The 21,459-nt window shown below is 36.8% G+C and overlaps 1 protein-coding gene across 21 annotated transcripts in view; it reads right to left on the bottom strand.

Moving 5' to 3' along the window:
- The window catches only part of LOC117568316 (heterogeneous nuclear ribonucleoprotein L), a 131,016-nt gene that overhangs the window by 48,614 nt on the left and 60,943 nt on the right, over positions 1-21,459 (bottom strand). For 12 of the 21 annotated variants that reach the window (XM_034248878.2, XM_034248872.2, XM_034248885.2 and 9 more), the window contains 2 exons: positions 11,848-12,030; positions 11,701-11,779 (listed from right to left, as the gene is read on the bottom strand). In XM_034248878.2, the coding sequence (XP_034104769.1) occupies positions 11,701-11,779; positions 11,848-12,030 (262 nt within the window). Of the gene's footprint in view, positions 1-1,852; positions 2,637-11,700; positions 11,780-11,847; positions 12,031-21,459 lie in introns of those variants that run through there. The other 9 variants (XM_034248875.2, XM_034248879.2, XM_034248881.2 and 6 more) reach the window with 3 other exon arrangements.

The following is a 21,459-nucleotide window of genomic DNA, read 5'->3' as shown; positions in this document are numbered from 1 at the left end:
GTTGTTGTTGTTGGTTTGTTGGTTGGTTGTTGATTCTTGGTTGGATTGGTTGGTTGTTGGGTTTTTGCTTGGATTTGGAGTTTTCTTGATTTGTTTCTGTTTCTGTTTTGTGTGTGTGAGAGTCGTCTGTGGCGTTTATCGAATCGTTGTATTTTTGATTTTCATTATTGTTTTGGCTAAAAACTAACTACGAAGTGTTTGGTTGAATGTAACGAGAGTTGTCTGTATTTATATGTATTTGTTGTTGGCATCCAAACGAAATAGAAACATAATGAATATTATAAAAAAGAACAGTAGATCCTAGTAACTAAACCAGATGAGAACAAAGAAACAAAAACAAAGGAGAACGAATAAAAAACCAGCACCTGGGTAAAAGAGAAAACAAACAAGAAACCAGTGATGAGAGGCTGGAGGAAAGAGAGAGAGCTCGTTTATAAAATATTTCGCGGGTCGTTCGCCCGGCTTATTCGTTTGCCTTCTGCATGTCAATGAATCAGTTTTTGTATATGCCATATAATAAAGTATACATACAAAAACAACAAGAGCAAGCCAAAAACCAAAACCAGACGCAGCAGGTTAAACTAATTTCATTTGAGGTTTGAGACAGGTCAGTACCCAGCTATAGCAACGGCCTCAATAACAACAACAACAGCAGCAAGCAGCCACAAAAACAAATATGAAAAACACGTCATTTTTGGAATTTAAATTTACGTCGAAACTCTTATATAACACAACACTTTGGAAGTGGTTTAATTTATAGCTGCGAAAACATTTTAACGAAATTAAATGAATGCTATGCTATGCTGATATGCTGACAATTTCTGACAACACAACTGATGATGATAACCCAAAATTAATGATTCCAAGAGAGGTGAGCGCGATGAGATAGATAGATAATTAACCAACTAACACTAACTGATATCGAGGGGGACAGGGACTGACAAGCTGCTGTGGCTCACACGCTTCGAGCACCTGATTTCAGGGTCAACTACGCGCAAAAAAGTGACCAGCGATCAAACGAAAAAATCGAAACAACAAAACGCGACCCCAATAAATGCAGTTTTGCAACATTTGGAGTTGAGAGTTAGAACCTGTTCTTTGCATCGATTGTTGCATAAAGTGGGCTAATGTCTTGCATTGAATCGACTTAAAAAGGCGCGTAATTCATTCGACAAAAATGATATTCTGAAAGAGAATTAAATAATAAGAAACATTCAATATTACCATGAACCACAAAAACAATATATGGCAGTTGCTCAATCTAATCCATTTATAGAAATAACTCTCAATGGGACAGAGAATCGACTAAAAACATGAAACTGCTTTCTGAAACTAGATATGTTATAAGAAATTTGAAGTGAATACTTTAAAGTTTTTCCTCGACTTAAACTATTAAAATGGGGCAAGGAAGGAAGGAAGATTGCACGCCTCCGAGAGAGTTGCACTTACAAACTATGAGATATTGTATTTGTAGAGGTAGGTAGTAGTTATTATTTAGAATAGAGTGCTTCAACTGACTCACCTCCAGTCACAGTAGCTGTGTGTGTGTGTGATATACGCAACGTTGCTGTAGTCGTTTCTCTTTTTATATTTTTCTGTATTTTCTTTTATGCTCTCGCAAACGGTGCACAATGATAATATTTATTTATTATGTGTACCGTTAGAATCTACATACATGACCGACTCTAATACCACCGGGCGTACATACAACTTTTCTACATGCCCCAATAACACATACATATATACATACACATATGCATTTACACATACGTATATATATAGAGCTATATAGTCACATAACTTTGAACAGATCCCAATGATAAATGTTTGGTTTTTTTTCATATTTTTGCGATTTTTGTTTTTTTTTTTTTTTTGGTTTTTTTGCATCACACAAAAATTGTAATTAAATAAAATTCAAGCTTGATTTTTGAAATTGAATTTTGTGGTTCATGGTATGATATACAGAACAAAAATTATATATAATTATATATAAGCAAGATATATAGCTTCCAAATTGTCATCAATTATTATAATTTGATTTGAATGATACGAGATTTCTATATAGATTTTTTTAGTTTCAGTTTCTTTCTAGCAGCTCGTCGGATTGTCAACACCAGGCACAGCAACAACCACAATTGGCAACATTTGATTCCGATAACGATAACAATAACGATACCGATAACGATCATGATCATTGAATCGCTTTCAATTTCTGTTCATTTTTCAGTTTTATGCAATAAAATTCAAAAACATTCGCCGTTTTGTTCAGCATAAACAACATTTCAAGGATCTGTTCAAATTGTACGATTTAAAGCGACTACATATTGGGGTTATAGCAGCTGTCGTAGTACTACCAGTATCGATATTAGAAGTAGTAGTAGTAGTTCTAGCAGTAGCTGTTAATATTTGAATGATTGCCACTGCCACTGTTTTAGCTGTTTCCATATCGATTTCCAAATCCGTTTTTGATTGCTCCAATCCCCAATCCGTTTGTGTTACGATTCCCGCGTTGCGATCATTATCTGCATTATGATCATCATCAACAATATATCGATCATGATGCGGATGATCATCTTTAAGTCCAACAACAACAATTCTCGTTACGTCTGTAGCGTCGCTGCCCGTGCCATGCATCCCTGCACACAGACAAACACAAGCGAGATAGAGATAGATAGTAGAATAGTGTTGATTTTTTTTTTCATTTTTGTTTTTTTTTGTGATTTTTGATTTGAATTTGTGATTAGATAGATTTATATGTTGTATACACATACCATACATGTATAATTGCATATATAAATACAAACATATATTTACATATACACGCATATTGAAAGTGTGTGCGACAAATATATATATCGAGATATATATAAATATATATATGCATATGTATATATATGTTGATTTTAATTTGAATTTGTCTGCGAGTTTCGTTTTTTTTGTTGTGATGCTTAGTCCTGCCCAGAGATAAAGTTTGATATACATATATTATATATAATATATTGATATACATATAATATATATATATATACATATATTTATGCTATATTCTATGCTTGCGTTTTCGTGGTTGGTTTTTGAATTTTTTTTTGTTCTTGTATAGATTGCATAAAATTGAAATCTTGTTTTGTTGTTTTTTTTTTCTTTACTTAAATTTGGTGCATTCTTGGATATATATTTTTAGTTGCATACTGTTGTTGTTGTAGCTGTTGTTGTTGTAGTAGTAGTAGTAGTAAAAGTAGTAGTAGTAGTTGTTCTTGTTGTTGTTTCTTACTGAGGGAATAAATAGATATCTATATTTTCCTATAGAGGTGGTATTTCTTTTCTGTTCTGGAACTTACACACACACAACAAAAATAGTAGTAGTAGAAATAGTAGTAGTAAGTTTTATGTTTTCTTTTTTTTTCGATTATTCATTTGGTTAAGTAAAAGTAGTAAGTTAGTTAGTTGGGTGGTAGTCAGGCAGGCAGGCGGGCATTTTGATATATTTTTTTGTATATATTGTATTCTTTTATTATTATTTTTGTTTCTGGTTTTTGGTTTTTTGTTTTCAGGTTTTCTGGTTTCTGGGGGAAGGAGCTATAGCAACGCTGTGGCATTAGCATGATGGTTGTTGTTAGTAGGCGCCTACAGATACTATATATATGTATATATATAAATCGGGGATTGGGTTCCGTGTTTTGTTATTAATTTTTAGCTGTAGTTGTTGTTGTTCTTGTTGTAGCTGTTTGCTGTTTGTTGTAGTAGTTGCTGTAGTTGATGTTGTTGTTATTGTTACTACCTTTTTAAACACTGTCATGAAAAAAGAAAAATATAAAACATAAAAGTCAAACAAATTAAAACGGGGGCAACAAAAAACTTAAAAATTACAATTATTGGATAAATTTGTTAGTGAAGTTCTTTTGTTTTCTTGTTTTTTTTTTGCGCGCAGTTTATGTTGTTGTTTTTTACAGTGCGAGAAAAAAGCAGCATTTTTATATTATTTTCTTTATATACGTGATGTTGTTGTAATTGTTATTGTTGTTGTTGTTTTTAATTGGACTGAGATTGTTCTGGATGTAGTAGTTGTAGTTGTTTTTCTTTTGTTGTAGTTGTTGTTGCTGCTGCTGCACACTTTTGCTGCTGCTGCTTGTTAAAAATTTTCATTATGAATTTCATTTTTTGAAGGAGGCATTTGCTCTGTTGCTTGTTGTTGTTGCTGGCTGATGTAGTTGATGTTGTTGTTGTAGTTGTGGTACTTTGTCTTATAATACACAATGTTTTATTGTATCTGTTGTTCTTGTTGTTGTTGTAATATAATACAGTGTATTCAATATATATTAGTAATAGCAGTGAAAGATTCATTTATCGATTACTCGATATCTGTTTTGCTAGGTTTTTGAAGTTGTTGTTGCTGTTGGTGTTTTCTTGAGGGGTTAATTGTTTTGTTGTTATTTAGTAGACGCTTGTGTTTTCATGTTGTTGTTTTTGCTGTGTACTTTATGATTTCTGTTGTAGTTGTTGTTGTGGTGTACTTTGTGGTTTAATGTTGATGTTGTTGTGGTTGTTGTTGTGTTTGTTCGCTTGCCATGGATGCTTGTGTTGTATTGTGTTGACAGAATAAAAGTTGCACGTTGAAGACGATAGCTGCTTTTCGTTTTGATCATTCTTTTCACACAAAAACTTTACAAAATTTAGATACTTTTGCTGTGTTCCTCAAGTGGCTTAAAATTTAAAATTCTCACATCAAACAATCGACAAAAACAAAATTTAAGAAGATATCAAAGTTGATTGAAAATTGATGTGGGATATCAAAGATATGTTGTTAAAGTTGTAAAAAAGCTGAGTAGTAGTAAGAGTATCGCTTAAACTAATGCTTAAGAGTATAAAGAATATATAGCTATTGGTTTTCGAATTCGACATACCTGTTGTGTGAATGAATGATATTGTGTGTGGCGCATTGTGTGTATCAAGTGGATATATTAGAAATTGGTTAGTAGAGCCGATGGGAAAAATAAAATGGATTAGGCAAACGAAAATATGCACTAGGTAAAGTAGTCTTAGAGCTAAGATAGTGTTGATTATTCAGATTCGCAAGTGACTCTAGCATTTGTAAACAGTATTAAAAATGTGCGCTTATTCATGGATCAATCAATCAATCAGTCAATCACTCATCAATCAAACATACGATATTTTGCCAATAGAATTTTAATGATTGCCTGTCATTTATCTATAAGTCAATCATCGTCAATCATACCTCGTAAGTAAACATGATTTAATGTGATTACTCATCAATCACCATCAATCAAGCAAACGCTATGTTGCCAATACATTTTTGATGATTACCTATCATCATTTTGCTATTTGGGAACATCTTATATTTATCTATACTAAGAAACGTAATTCCATCAATCATTAAAAGTTCTGCAAGTAATTACATTACATTACAAACTTATAATCAATCGTCATACATAATATATGTTGCCAATGAATTTTTAACGAACCAATAATATAATAATCATCGCCAATCATGCAATCATCAATTCATTCAATCAATTGCGATCATCTTGTATTTCTGATTTAGATCCAATGGTTTTTACGGATTGGTTATTGACTTATTTCTAAGCAGCTTTTCAAATGATTGCAACCAATAGTAAGAAACGTAATTCCATCAATCATTAAAAGTTCTGCATGCAATTGTATATTTTTGCATGGTTGATTTCGAATCCTATGAAACAGCTTAGACCCAAGGCTCATCTGCTCAATTTAACCCAATGAAGGGAGACAACCTCAAGAGTTGACAGCACTTTTGATGCGCCACATTAGGTTTGGAGTAAAACAAAAAGCATGTTACCAGCTTATGTGATGACCAACTGGGGGAAAGGCGGCACAAAAGTGGCAGCAACAGCAAAAATCCCCAACTGAAACAAAGTTTGGTCAACTGTGGCAAAGTCTTCATCATATGCCACATAGCCATTATGCGTGGGAGGAGAAGGAGCAAGCTATAAAAGCAATTTTAATTGGATCTAAATGTTAAAGTTGACGCCTATGTATGGTGGACCAGACAAAAACAGTCACAACAATTATATAACAGAGGGGATGGGTATGGGGATGGTTGTGGAGGGACGAAGGGTTGGCGGCTATTATGGGCAAAAGCAAATAAAATGCCCATATCAGAGGGGCATAAAAGCAAATTATTCACACTGATTACACGAACTTTGCCGCTTGACATAAAATAAACCACGCTGAAAAATAAACCGTTATAATTACGATGCATTATATCAGACGTTGTGGAGAGTCGACAGTGAGAGTGGAGAGCGAGAGAGGGGAAATGAGCGTGGCGGGGCTTGAATATCTCTTTGCCGCACTGTCAAGGCAGAGCATATGGCTGAGCGCAGTCTGGGGGCAAATGTGGCACTAAAAACAAATTGAGGGTCCGAAATAGCGCAAGGCTCTAGATAAAACGAAAATAATCAGCAGGCAGCCAGGCCGAAGGACTCCCACCCACACACCCACACACTCGCTCAGAAATTGTCGTGTCATAAAAATAAAGTGCCTAAGAAACAGTGAAGAGAGCCTTGGCAACTGTGCGAAGCGAAGGACTTGCCATGACTACAACAGCGACAGCGAACAAGCAAAGCAGCGACTGGAAACAGCGGGGTAAACAAATGTTGATTTAGGATAAGCAAGCAAAACGGGGGCGGTTCAAATAACGAGGAGAAAGCATGTCCTGTTCCCTTCTGCTCCCCTCTTTAGCTTCCCTTCTCACGCTTTAACATCGCTTCGATTGCAATTTAAATAAATAAATTTTTGCAACACACAAAAGTCTCGTTTTGGTTCGCATAATTGAAATCACAGGACACATACACACACAGGGTTGCCAAAGCAACGCAACAGAACGTTTTAGGGTTGCCATTGTCATTTGCATATATGGCTATACTCCCATATGAATTATTTATGCGCATTTAATTCGATAGTTGGATGCCACATAATAGAGCAAGGAACACCTTTCAATTCTTGAATCCTTCTCTCTCTCTTTCTCTATCTGTATCGCCTATACACCCCCATCACTCACACACACCACACACACCACACACTCTGACACGCACACACACTCATGCATGATTTAATCATAAAAGTAAAATAGTTTTGTCATGTTTTATGTCGTCTCTGCGTGCTACTCTCTTCTCTCCCTCCTCGCTGCCATATTCAAAATGGTTCTATTTATGCGGTTTTTTAATGTGTTTTGTTTTCATCCTGTTTGTTTCTTTTTTTTTTTTTTTTGTTTCTTTGGTTTTTGGTCAGGGGTCAGAGGTTTGCCTTACAGTTATTTCTGTTTCAGCTTTTGATGACTTTTGGCATTTTGTTGTTTTCCTTTTGTTTTATTGAAATTTGTGTTTCGTGTGGCAGCACCTGATACACCCTGTAATTACCGCAGCAACTATCGTAAATCATGAGGCATTCAACACTGCAACGTATACGTAATATTTTGTATTAAGATAACTTTTACTATGCTTTAAGAAATGATCGTATATAAACTGGCTTTTACGTTATTTTCGTATTTTATTTGAACTATTAAAAGCGTATTAAATGTCAATGAGTATCTTGCAGTCACATATCAGGGACTCGATTCCATATTTTTCGTGGCGCTTTGTTATTGTTATTGTCATGCATTCATAAATAAATAATGACAGCCATTACAATGCAGGTTTCCCTCGCTTTCTCTCTTTCTCTGTTGTGGTTTCCACCATGGACTAAGAGCACAACGTGCCGCTGAGGACATTGCTGGCATTTTGTGGTTAATTATAGCATAGTTTTGGGGGCGCTTACAAATTTTTTTTACGGCCAGGCTAACTGATACGATAATAGAACAACATGGCGCATATGTCAGCTGTTGTTACGAGCTCTTTCCGGTCGCTCGGTTTGCTTTTACTTTGGCACAGACAGCTTTAGATAATACTGATTGATCGTGTTTGCTTCCTGCAACGACGAGGCAATTAATTAATGAAACGTAGAGCAAATGTTAAATAAGCGAAAACCGATTTGAATAATATTTTGCCAGTCACAAGAGTGATGCCAATAAACTCGAACAGCTATCTAAACGTGCCCAATTAGCTGCCCCTTGTGTTTAAGCAAGCAGCTAAAACGGCAAGCAAGTGTCGCTTTGCAAGTAGTTAGTATTGAATCAAGGGGACAACGAAGTAAAGCGCATTACGTATACGTTTTGTCAAGCGAAACTCTGAAAAATCGAACGTCCTTGGGCTAGAAAAGCTAACCAAGCAACGTTGAAGTCTATTCACTCACTGGCTACAAATAAAACTCAAACTTAAACTGAAACTAAAACTAAAAAAAGAGAGAGAGAGAGAAATAAAAAACAATTTGCAGTCAAATGGAGAGACAACAGAAGCCGAAAGGGGAGTTTGGTTGGTTGGCCGCAAAGAAGCCGTGGCAAGTATTGCGTGACAACACGAAACAAGGCAAGCCAAATGCGATGAGCATAAGAATACATATCCATCTAAGAGCTATATTGCAAGCTAGCAAGGATAACGACAGGCGACGAACGACGGACGAAACGGGAAGCACAATGAAAACCGCAAGACGCAAAAGGCAAGAACTGGCAGCCAGCCAGCTAGCGAGGAGTAGGAGGAGGAGGGGAGACGATGCCATAGAAAATGAGTGGAAAATTAACAAAACGCGGGCGCGCACATAGATAAAATGAACGTAAAGTGACTCGAGGCACAAAACCCTCTGGAACTATGCAGGTAGCAACTACCTCTAGCTCCCCTTGATAGATGGGATCCCACTAAATATGCAGCTGACTGTCAGAGTGAACTGAGTGAGAGAGGTAAAGAGAGAGAGAGGTGAATAAAACGACCCTGACGGTTGGCAAATGCAAATACCACAATTTTTTGGTGTATACTTGATGAAGTTTTGTGTGTGCTGCAAAACTTTCGGTTAGTTTCTCACTCTCTCTACAGTAGCCAAGTTGTTGGGCTGCCACTTTGTGGATTGCTTCAGTATTTGTCCCAGAACAGAACAGGACAGTTTTTTTTTGTTGGTCGCTTACATCGATTGCCTTGCGGTTCCCCCAACTGAAAATCTTATGCAAATATTTTGTTTGCATTTTTCACTTCATATTTAACTTGTTATCGCTTTCCATTCATTCTGTTTCGCTACGTTTTGCTTTCGATTTCGCTTTGTTGGAGGGCTCAAGCAATAAATTCATGTTAAATTTATGGCTCTGCAGCAGTTGGGGGCGTGGCAGCGTCACCAGCAGCGATTTTAATGAATTCTATTGATTGGCCTGACCAGAGCACAACCGTTTATAATGCCTGTCATACCTCGAAGAAGGTCGAAGGTCGCAAGCCACAACTGGCTCCTTGGCAGCACTGACTAATGAAATATAGTTGCCACAATATGAAATTACCATATAGGATAAGTATTCTATATATAATGTATAAAATAAGAAACGAAGACACTTTTAGAAGGTGTTCTGTCAATATCTTATGCATTAGTAATAATAGGCAATTAAAAACTTGAGAAACAATTCAATAATTAGTGATAAAAACTATGTCTCATACTTTCATACTTTAAGTTATCACACATCCCGTAACTGGCATATCAGAAATTCAGTCTCTTTTCAGGCAATTTGCAACTAACCAAGTAGTAAAACGCATCAAGCACACACAATGCAAAACAGTGCGAAGCTCCTGCTGCCACAAATGGTACGGCAAACACAATTGTGACGCCACCAATGGCCACATTCAAATTGGCATGTTCATTATGTACTCCTCGGCCTGTGTTGTCCAGGCCTAATTTACACGCCCACATAATGTGGCAAGGAAGGAGCGAGGTGCATGGATGGCGTGGTCCACCAAGTTCATTCATTTTGCCATTCATTGGCCGAGGACACAGCAGCAGCAACTCCATCTGAAGTTGCCTCCGTTCTCGCATTCGCATTCGTATTCGCATTCGTTTTTGTGGCACAAACAAACACAGAAAAGAGCACTGTGAGTGCAGCAGACACTTGCCACTGTCTAGCCTCCGTCTCTTTCTATCTCTGCCTCTGTGTCTGTTTGGTTGCTCATGCAAACGCAAGCAACAACAACTGCAATCCGACAGGCAGATAAATTCCAGGGACATGCAACAGCCAAAAGTTTGTCGGCTTTTTTCCCAACAGCAGCAGCAACAGCAGCAACAACAATGCCAAATATGACACTGGATCGCTGTCTGAGTTATTGTGGCTTTGGCCTTACTCCAGCCAGTGGTTGCTGTCGTAGCTGTTGCCGTTGTTGCTGCTGCGTTGACACTTGCAGCATTGGTGCGTTGGCCTGTCACAGCGAAACATGCGACGAGGCGGGAACGTGGCAGATTTCTGCAGTTTGTCGGCCTTTTGAAGTTGTGCTGCAAGCAAACACAAATTGGCCGACAACGTTGCCGCCTCGCTGTCTGGGACAACACAGCACAACACAACAAAACGCGACATCGACTGCGACTGCGGCTACAATGAGAACAACAACCGGCGCAGCGTTTAATTTCATTTTTATTCAAAGTGAAATATATAAAAATTAAAAATGGCATTTAACGGCGCAACTTTGTCGACTGTCATAAAAGTGAGACATGTGCCACGACACTGAATGAATGAGGAGGAGAAGAGCTGAAGGCGCCAGGTGCAGTTGTGCTGGATGTGGCCAATGTGGGCGTTGGTTGCTCGCCTATGCGTCTGCTTTTGCTTTGGTTTTACTCTTGCTCGCTGACTCGAGTATCATTAATGTTTGATGTGCTGCTCTTGTTGTTTGCTGTTTGTGGCTGATGTGTCAGTTGCGTTTTGAGCTCGACATGCTTTGGTGCGGCAATTAGCCAGTCTAGATTTCAGACAGAGACAGCTGGCTTAGGAGAGCGGCTTAAAGCCGGTTAAAGGCTTAAAGGCAACCGCAAACGCATATCAAGTATACGCACCGACTGATATTAAGTATGCGAAAGAAAATCAAAATAAATATTATATTGCTGAAAATGAATTTTTCTCTTGCGTGGGATTATTGCGTATACGCCACGTTATAAATTCACAAAAATTAAAAATTCTAGCTTAAATTATTATGCACAGCACTCAATTTTTATGCACGCCCAACAGTCACTCGCTTTTATACACACGCATACACAGACTGGCATATTAAACACACACTGAAGTGTCAAAGTTTAAGCGCTGGTAAATAAATAAATTAAAAATGTAAATAAAAATTGTGTGTTTGCGTGTGTGTGGCAATTGAAAAAGTTCATATTAAAAAATAAAGTTAAAAGTTCTTTTCAGTTCCTAAAAGTTGTGCTTGTAAAAATACGAAACTAAAAAAAAAACAAAAACAAAAAAAAAGAGAGCTAACTAATTGGCAAAATATGGTTTGCAATTACATGTACAATGATTATAATTTTTACAACTCTCTCCACATGTGGGCAATAAAAAGCAGGTGTGTGTGTGTTGAGTAAGTGAGTGTTTGTGTTTTGTATATGTGTGTGTTCGTATGGGCAATGCATTCGTTGTGTTGTGTTGTATTCTCATGATAGATATGTACATAAATATGTATACACATATACATAAATATGTATATAAATACTATCTATATATAGTTGAAATATTATTGTTGTATTCCATGTAGAGGTGCATAGTAGGTAGTTTTTTTATTCTTATTAACTAGTAAGAAATAGATATAGTAAAAAATGTGAACGCACTTGGTTGAATCTCACCTGTGCTCAGGGTATAATCCCAGCTGGTGTCTGTTTCATTCTTATAAACATTCAATTTCTCTGGCTGCAAAGAATATCATTTATAAATGTAATTGCTTCGATTGTTTTTTCTTTAGTGTCGTTTCAACTTACCTTGGCAAAATCAATTTTTAGAGTGCAGCAACCGGCATAGATGTCGGCTCCATTGAGATTCTCGCGAGCACGTGTTGCGGCATCGAGGCTATCGAATTCGACCATGGCCTGAACGCCATTCTTTTTGAAGATGACAATGCGCAGCACTTGGCCATGTGGATTGCAAATTTTATGCAAGACATCCTGCAAATACAAAAACAAAGACGTAGAAGAGAGCGTCAGACATTGAGTACTATACGTTAAAGCAAATTACAATCCTCTGGTCAACTGTCATATGCAGCAAACCAAAATGGACTTTTTGACCACAAAAACCCCAGAAATTCCAGGCAACGAGTTTTTGACTGCCCGTTCCTTCCTGTGCACTCCCGCATTGTCCTCTGACTAATTAATAAACGAGCAAAAAGGACTGCACAGTCAGTGCTGCAGTCCAAAAACTGCAATGAATGCAGTCTCGCTCTCTCTCTCTCTCTCTCTCTGTCCCCCTTTCACATTTGAGTGCTTGACATTTTCTGTCTGACCAATTTTCAGGCCAGCTTTCATACTCTTGTGCAGAAGGTTCTATGAATTTGCTGGCAGCAAAGAGCCATAAATTTATTGTATTGATTTCAATGCAGTTCACAGTCTCTTAACATAATTGATTACGTTGTTCTATAATTATAAAAAGAAACCAATGCGGTATTCGATAAGATATACTAAATTAAAATACCGAAAATGCTGAAATATGCTAAATTACATATTTGATATCTCGATATACTAAGAAATTAAGCTTTATTATCGTCACAATATAAGAAATTAAAATACCGTAAAATACTGAATTATACCATAAGTTATATTTGGTATATCGATTACTACTACAATCAAAAGCAATTAAGGTTTGTTTTTATCTAACATTATTTCAGATTAACGCTTGGAAAATCAAGTTGCTTTATATAGTTTTGCAATGCCAAGAACTTTAAGCATTATTTTTACAAAAACTTTGATTTTATTTTTCGACGGAATTGATTTCATTTCATTCATTATCTAGAGTATTCAATATTCCGCCTACGACACTTAAACAATTTCATTACTTTTTTTTTGTTCAACTGCCGTTTTATAATTGGAATTTTTCGTTTGGTTGGCTTACGGTTTTGGCTTCAGGTTTGCCCCCGAAAAACGAAAAATTGCTGGTATTTCACTGACAGTTGGCGCGAGCAAAACTCATTAGCATAATTTAATAAGCAGTTTTTGTCTAGAGTGCGAGAGAGAAACAAAGCGAGAGAAAGAGCCAAGTGCAAGAACTTGAGCTTTATGATGAAGAGACAAGAAGACCAAAGGCAAGAGAGCATTTTCCAATTAACATTTATAAATTTTCCAAAAATTACGTTAATGAGTTTTGCAGCAGACGCCCGCGAGTCAAACATGTCTTAAGTCCTCAACAAAAACCTACAAAATACATAATACCCAATACTAATACTATATATTCTATATATATAGAAATAGTGGCGATGGGAAAGGGGGGAAGTGGCAGCTTGTTAATTTATGGCAAATTATAATGAGGCGGCTGTTGGCATGGAAATTTATGTTAAATTTAAGCTGTAAATTTGCATCGTCTCATTTCGCTGAGTTTCTATTTATTCATTTGAAAGGGAGAGAAGAGCATCGGCTACCGAAAGCGGGGGCTGTAATGGGTTAAATGTTCAATTTGCACAAGTTTTCCACCAAATGGGGGGAGAGGAATGAAGTTGTTGTGATTGCCTCTTGTCTTTGGCAAGTTCTGGCGCGTAAATCTTGTTAAGAGCTGCTGCTGCTGTGCCTAAAAATATTTATTATTCATGGAAATTCATCGATAAGTCTGCGCATCAAATTTTGCACTTTCGCTTGAAAATGTTTGCACAGATTTTCCAATACCCAATGAAGGGGGCAGACAGCGAAGGGCGAAGCGAGGAGGCGGGTGCTAAGGCGGTAATTGACAGCTGCCAAAAATGGTTCGAGTTTGAGTTCCCAGTCGGGGGAGTGCAGGAAAAGTGGAAGGAAAGCTTGATTAAGTGGCTTATAAAGGCATTCAGAGCGGCGGCCTATAGAAATTTTTGTTTTCATTTTGTATTTATACTTCTTTTGGGAAATCTTGGCTTAGCGTAAAGTGAAGGTTAACAGCAATCGTGAAGTGGAGTAAGGAGGGAAGTAGCCGGAGGAACAGGAAATGGATTTAATTTGATTCTTAACAAATTCACGGAAATATAGAATTTATATTTAAATTATAAAAAGATTTGTATCTTGTTACGGCAAACATTCTTTTTCGCCACTTGTGAAGCAATTTATTTTAAAGTCAATTGCGAGCTCAATTCTTTAGATAGAATCTGGGGAAATTTGCAACAGCTTTGCTTAAGCCTGTTTACTAAGTATTACGTGTTCTACATGGGATATAAGTAGAACAAATAAAAATAACTGGGCTGCTTTTGTTTACTTTCAAGTGGATATTTGATCGCTTTTGTAATAAAAGCACTTAAGAGTCTTCGCTTACTTTCCAGACTTTTCCATTGCGATATTTTGCTATGACTACTGAAATTAACTTAAAAAGTTAATTAGCGTTGCCTAGCATTACCTTTGCAATTTACAACGAGCAGTTGTCAAGAGGATAACGTTATCGCACTTTACAGCAATCAAAATGCTCTCAACCGATATAAAAACACGAAAAAAATCGACAGTCGAGTGTGGTCGACGGTGAGATGCCGATTTACAATAAAACCAAAACAGTGCGGAATTATCGTTAAGATATACCAAATTAAAATATCAAAAAATACTAATATATTGAGCAGTATTATCGTTATAATATATCAAAGAAAAATGTAAAAAAATAATGAAATTTACCAAACGTTACATTTTGTATATCGATATAATATAACATTAAGCTGTATTATAGATACAATATATGAAAATACCAAAAATTATAAAATATACCAAAAGCTAAATTTGGTATTTCGACATGCTACTCATTGAAAATACATTAATTTAAAAATATACCATGGAGTACAAGATATACCATACCAAGTTATCAACCTTATAAAATGATTTCTTGAATAAGTTCTTAGATGTTTATCTATAAAGGTCGTTCCATGCAGCAGCACTCATTAAAAAGACTCGATTTACTTCTGCGTGTTTTTCTGTATTCTCTGCTGAAACTGGCTCGATAATTGCGACATTTACAATAATTGCAGACATCTTGCCACCCACATGTCCAGCAGCTGCCTTGGCAATACTTTGCTTTACTTTTCTCTCTCGTTCTCGCTCTTGTGCTCGACGCAATTTGCAATAAATGCAGAATGAGTGCAAAACTTGCACTTGCATTCCGCCTGCACAAGCACTTGCAACTTGACACAGTCAAGAAGTAAAATGCATAACTATAAAGCGCAGTGTGCACAAAAACTAATTAGAAAAGTTCTGTGGTTCCCAAGGACGGTGGTGCGAACAGAGCGGAGAGGGAAGGAGGGGGAAGTGCTGTGGCAAGTTGTTTATCTTAGATCGCAACGCTGTGGACAACTCTCGCCCAGCTGGCAAACGTTAAATGTGTGCGAAGCGATGAGCGGGCTAAAGCAGCATTTATTAATAATTAAGTAATAGAACACACTCTTTAATTTCTCCCTTCTCTCTCTCCTTCTTTCTCTCTTGCTATCACTAGACAGACATCAGTGTGTGTCCACCAAGTGTTTGTTGTTGCTTGTGGTCGAGTGTCGACTAGTAAATGAAAATGTGACTCGTAAAACAGCAGAGAGTGAGCTGATATTAATCTTTGGCCATTATGTGGTGCGAATTTCTAATAAATAATACATCCGCTGACTTAAGCGATGGAATAGGGCAGCGATATAGCAATAATGAATAATCTTTAACCTTAACAACTTAACTATCAAATAGAAAATATATATTTATATATAGAAATAAAGTCAAGCTTCCAAATAAATACTGTATATTCATTCGACAGATTTATTTCTTGGACAAAATAATATACTAATATATCATACAAAAACAAAAAATAATTCAAAGGTATTTTGTACACAACATTCGTGCCTCTAAATACTATCAACAAATTTTTTATTCAAAGTCATTAAAAAATCGTATTTCTCTCTGAACAAAAAAAAAAACTTTTCTTTGGATTTAGCGGAAACGCAGGAAACATGAGCTTCTAAATCAATTTCATATGTTTTTTGCGTGTAAATGTTTTCGGCACTCTTTTTGCCATAAATTAAATGGAATATCAAAACAAAAATGCATGAACGATGGCAAAACAACAAGGTTTAATGAAAAGCATTTTCCATTAAAATGAGAAAAACATAAACACACACTCGATGTAGAGATTATGTGTGGTATGAGTTGGCTGGTCGAAAACTTCAGTGACCCACTGTCAAGCAGCTGCCACTGCTGCTGGCGAATAAAAAAGTTAAACATGCCACACGCGCTGGATGTTGAAATTAATAAACAGTACATAAGTAATGCAAAAAGGCGTTGAAATAAAACAAAAAACAAAACAAGAGAAAAATCTGAAAAACAGCGAAAAAATAAGCGAAAAGGCAAATAAACCGCGTCAAAATGAAAATATTAATAACACACAAGTGTGCTAGCGGGGGATAAAAACGAGGGGAACAGTGGCAAAACACGAAACAGTTATTTAAAAATAAGAGCTATGTGCCGGGCAGGATACATACGTAAAATTTTATGAGGCACTATAACTTGGATGAGGCATTGCAATGTCCGCAGGACACAACGCAACGAGAGCGTTGGTATTGAGGGCCAGCGAAAGTAAAAGAAAAAACAAAACCAGAATAAAAACAAGTAAAACAAAAACCGAAAAAAATAAATTAATATTTTATCTAGCGCAGAGATTCCACATGCAATGCCACGCCCCACATAACGCCCACATGCATTTTGTTTGCCATTTTATGGCCATCATCAAAAGCGCATTAAAATTTTACTAAGGCAGTTCCACCCACCCCTCCTCGCCCCTTCACTCCGCCCCCAAGACCTGCTGTCCAGGCGTGCTAAATATTAAATCAACCACAACAACAACAATAACAACAACAACGGAAACTCATTGCAACGGACGCTCGTGCAACAAACGAAGCTACCGAACGTTGTCCAGCCGACAGGCAAACAATTTAAGCGGCTTTCCAGGTCCGTCAACGTCCAGAGTTGCCACCCCATCCCCATATCCATTGCCATCCCCATATCGCTCTATACACACATTCCCCAAACACTGTCCACCGCACACCTCGCGTCTTTCGGTACAGTTTCATTGTTTGGGGACGCTGATAAAAATGCCTCCTCGTAAAATGTGCAGGTTTTTTTTTATTTATTTTTTTTTTGTTTTTCTTTTGGGCAAGCGCATTAAATATTAATAATATTGTGTGCTTAGTTCTAATATCAACATTTTAGTGGTCAGCTGTGCTTGTGCGTTTATTTGATTATCACTTACGAGTAAATGTCATAAAAATTGCGATTTATGTCATGTTGGGCCATTAGTTAGCCTGTCGACTATCTGACAACCTCATCTCTTTGTCTCGAAAATAAACGGATTGCGAGAGGCTAAACAACACACAAAATGCTTTTATAATATTCTTAAAATACTATGCCACAAAGTTTAAATGCTCAACCCTTCGCACACATTAGAAAATTGTTCAATTTTTCAACCAAATGTATGTATGTACATACATATATTTCTTAATGACACTAGCTGAAATTAAGCACAGGCAAAAAAGTTGTAAAAGTATTGGATTTGGTTGACAATATGGAGTATAAGGAACTATATCGTATATTTTGAAAGTAATAGTATCAAAAATTGGATTCGGTATATTTTAGTATTTTCAAAAGAAATGTTTTAATATCTTTCGGCAATACAAATCGTTATATTTAGTATTTTGTGGTATTGTTTTCCTTTAATAAAAATGGGTAGACTGAAGTTTACATACTCGTTTACATCAATTAAATTTGTAATTCTGTTTGAAATTATTTGAAATTAAAATAATATTTTATATAATTGTACTTTTAAATACTATGGTGTGTACTAATCTGATATAAACAAGTAAAGTATTAAATATAATCTTTGTAAATAATAATGCGAACGTGTCTGCGTTTGGTTTACTAGTTTTTAATTGAGCTTAACATAATAAAAACCTTATGCAAAGTGCTGCTAATGTTTGCTTTCAACTACTATCATTAGCACATTTAATGGCATTAGTTTTCATTGAATAGTTTTTATTTTCCCATAAACTCAGCACTGTTAACTTAAATCATAAAAGTCTGAAACACATTCTACTAAATCCTGTTCTAAATATTAACACTAGGAATTACCGATTGTACTCTAAAGTCAAGCTGCATTTTATTTTAACGCTTTTTGATGGCTCGCTAAATCATGGTCATATAAATTTTGCATTTCCTTGGTATTATCATCATCAACATGCGAGTCAAAAGCTTTTTAGCCTTGATATTTTATATGCCATTTGTCTTGGCAGCTGCATTGTGTCCGGATGAAACACGTTTGCCACTTGGCTTCCACTCCTTCCCTCTCCCTCCTCTGCTTCCCTTTTTTTCGCTGCACTAATTTCGATTGAATTTTGGGTCTTGGACACAGCTTGAGAAGTCAATGAACTGTGTGCCTGAATTCGCGATGCCTCGAAGGCGCAACCACAAATTCAACAGGCTGCACTTCAATTTCTTTTTCTCTGCTTTTTTTTGTGCACAGTTTGCTTGATGTTTTTTCTGCATTTGAATTTCTTATTGACCCATTTCTGCTGGGCACAAAGCCCCTTAAAAACCGGTTTGCCAGTAATTTGCAACACTTTTGGCTAACTGCAACAGCAGCAGCGGAGGCAACAACAAAACACACAACAAGAAAAAAAAGAAAGAGGAAAATAAAAAAGGTTGCCACTGAGAGCCCTTCGGACTCTCGGTCTTGGTTTCGGTCTCAGGCTCAGGCTCAGGCTCAACGTTACGTTTTTGGTCATTGCCTTGCTTCTTTCGTTTGGCTTTTAACCAGCTTCCCATGTGCCGTTAGCCGATGTTAGCCAACCACTTGACAGCCTGGCTAACTGGTGTGGCCAGTTTTGAAGGCAAAGTTCGTGTTGCATTCATATATAAGTAATACTTGAAAATACATTACGACACAATGCATATTGAGTACCAGCAACAGCAGCAAAACAAAGCAAAGCACAGCATCTATTATAGCTTAAAAGCCAAACACACTTTCACTTTACATATTGTGGTTATGCTCTATAGATCTTTGCTTTTCTTGCAGATAGATTTGCAGTTGCCATTTGTTGAAACCTGTTTTGTTAGTCTTTTCTTAATTGATTCCCATTTACAGATATATATTTCAATTCTTTTATTTCCATTTATTTTCGTATACTTATTATTTCTTTCGCAGAAATTAAAGTCGAGTCATCTAGCAATTTATTTTAATTGAAGTACACTGCCTTCGGTCTTATTATGACTCGAATTACTCGAGTGTCTGTCCAATTTGTAAGCTAATATTCACAGCTAGACGTGCAACCGATACACATCAATCTCTCGGGCAACTGCTGCTCGAGTGTCTATTAGCATTTAATTGAGATATCCATGGGTCTCTCTCTCTATCCACTCGAGTCACCTGTGTCTCCACAAAGTTGGCTCATTTAAGTGTTAATATTTCATAGCTAACGCTTTTAGCAGCTGTGTCAATTGCCGCCACTCCATTTCCATTTCATTTTGCAAAACATTTCTCAATCCAATGCCGGAAATGTGCCAGTTTTCCCTCCTTGCTAACTGCTTTTATGATCGCCTTACGAACTCATTTTTTTCTATTTTTTTTTCTATTAACGTCACGTTTTTCTTTTGACTTTCCACTGCCACTGACACGTATTTCAATCGTTGTTGCAAGCTTTGTCCGGTCGCGCACTTTCTCAGCCAGCAACACATTTTTTTCAATTAAACTTTTTTTTTGGGCCCAACCTAGGCGAGTTTTTCCCAATTTTCGTTAATTTGCATTATGGAAATTTATAGTTGGTGGAATTTGGGGCGTGACGGCGCAAATGAAATGATAGCAAATACACAAATATTTGCTGCGACAAACACTGGACGTCAAAACATTCGCATTATGATTTGTTTGCCTCGCGATTGCCGCCTTCGCTTTTCACAGTTTTTGCTGCATCAATTTCCATTTCGTTTTATGTAAATTTGTCAATTTGAAAGCAAAATGCTATTCAGCATTTTTGTGTACTAAAATAGAGCTATTTCAAGATGATTTTATGTCGAAGCTTTGCATATTTTATGCGGTTATTCGAATTTTCTTTTGGTTGATAGTTTCACATTATTTATGAAGTATAAATCATTTTATCTATATCATACGCTAAAAACTGAAGTATTTTAGTCTAAATTCGTCCTTAAATGCTGCAAATATTTCCCTTTGTCACAAATCAATATTATGTTGATATCTTACCAACATTTCATGAAAACCATAAATAATTTGAGTGTTCTTTTAACACGCGCTTTTGACAAAAATCTTTTTTTCATATTTTCACGCAATTTGCGCAATATTTTATTACATGCTCATTATAAGAATTTAAAGGTTTCCGCTTCCGTTTTATTATATATACATACATGCGAAGACAGAGACTCGCACTTGTGCGTTTCATTTTTAACATCCGGCATTTACAGCTCCCCATTGAATTTGGTTGGCTTTTCTTTGATTTCATTTTTTTCAATTTGTATTTTAATTAAATTAGCAATGCAAATGACTTTCATGACGCGATAGCCCCTGCCTGCATTTATGTGTGTGTGTGTGTGTCAGAGTTTATTATATATATAGATACATATACCCGTAAATATGTAGAGCATAAACCCAATGACCCGGGAGCATAAAAAAACGCCAACTCGTTTAATTTGCCAAATACTTGGGCATCCTTATCGCACCTTAACGCAGCTCTTAAGTAGCCAAGGCAAAGAGACTGCTAATTTTTGTTGTTGTTGCTGCTGCTGTTGTTGTTGTTGTCCTCCTCCTTCCTCGCGGCTGCCAAAGTGGGTTTTACAACCAATAAAAAGAATTTTATGACCACAACATTAAAATGTTCAAATTGAAAATGGGCACAAAACAAAGCAGGCACAATACAGGAGGCAACATGAAAAGAAAAGCAACTACAAAACAGCACAAGACAGGCACAACAGGACAACACAGCAACAGGAGCAGCCAACGGGAAGAAAGAGAGAGATAGAGGGATGGGGAGAAAGGTGGAAGGTAAAGCGATGAGTTCGAGATACATTTTAAACCAAATTTATGTGGCACAAAGGCAGCAACGGCAGGAACAGCTCGTTGAAAGCAGAGGAAACGGAAGTTGAGCTGAGAGAGAAATAGAGAAAGAGAGAGAAAGAAGAAGGGAGGCAGAGAAGTTGGGCAACGGTGCAAGAGATTTGTGGTGCCGACTTGTTGGGGAAAATGGAGGATTGGCGACTGCTTCTTCTTCTTCGCTCTTGTCAGCGGCACAAACAAAAGTCCAAAGTTGGAGAGCGCCCGCTTAATATGTGAATGTGTGTGTGTGGGTTTGAAGCTGACTCGAAAACTGCTTGAAAATTACAGCACAAGAGGCGAATTCAAGCGTGAAAATGTAAACAAGC

The sequence above is a fragment of the Drosophila albomicans genome, chromosome 3 (genome assembly GCF_009650485.2).
Source record: "Drosophila albomicans strain 15112-1751.03 chromosome 3, ASM965048v2, whole genome shotgun sequence".
Classification (NCBI taxonomy): domain Eukaryota; kingdom Metazoa; phylum Arthropoda; class Insecta; order Diptera; family Drosophilidae; genus Drosophila; species Drosophila albomicans.
Note: the sequence above shows the minus strand (reverse complement) of the source record. Positions and strands in the feature narration are given on the sequence as shown.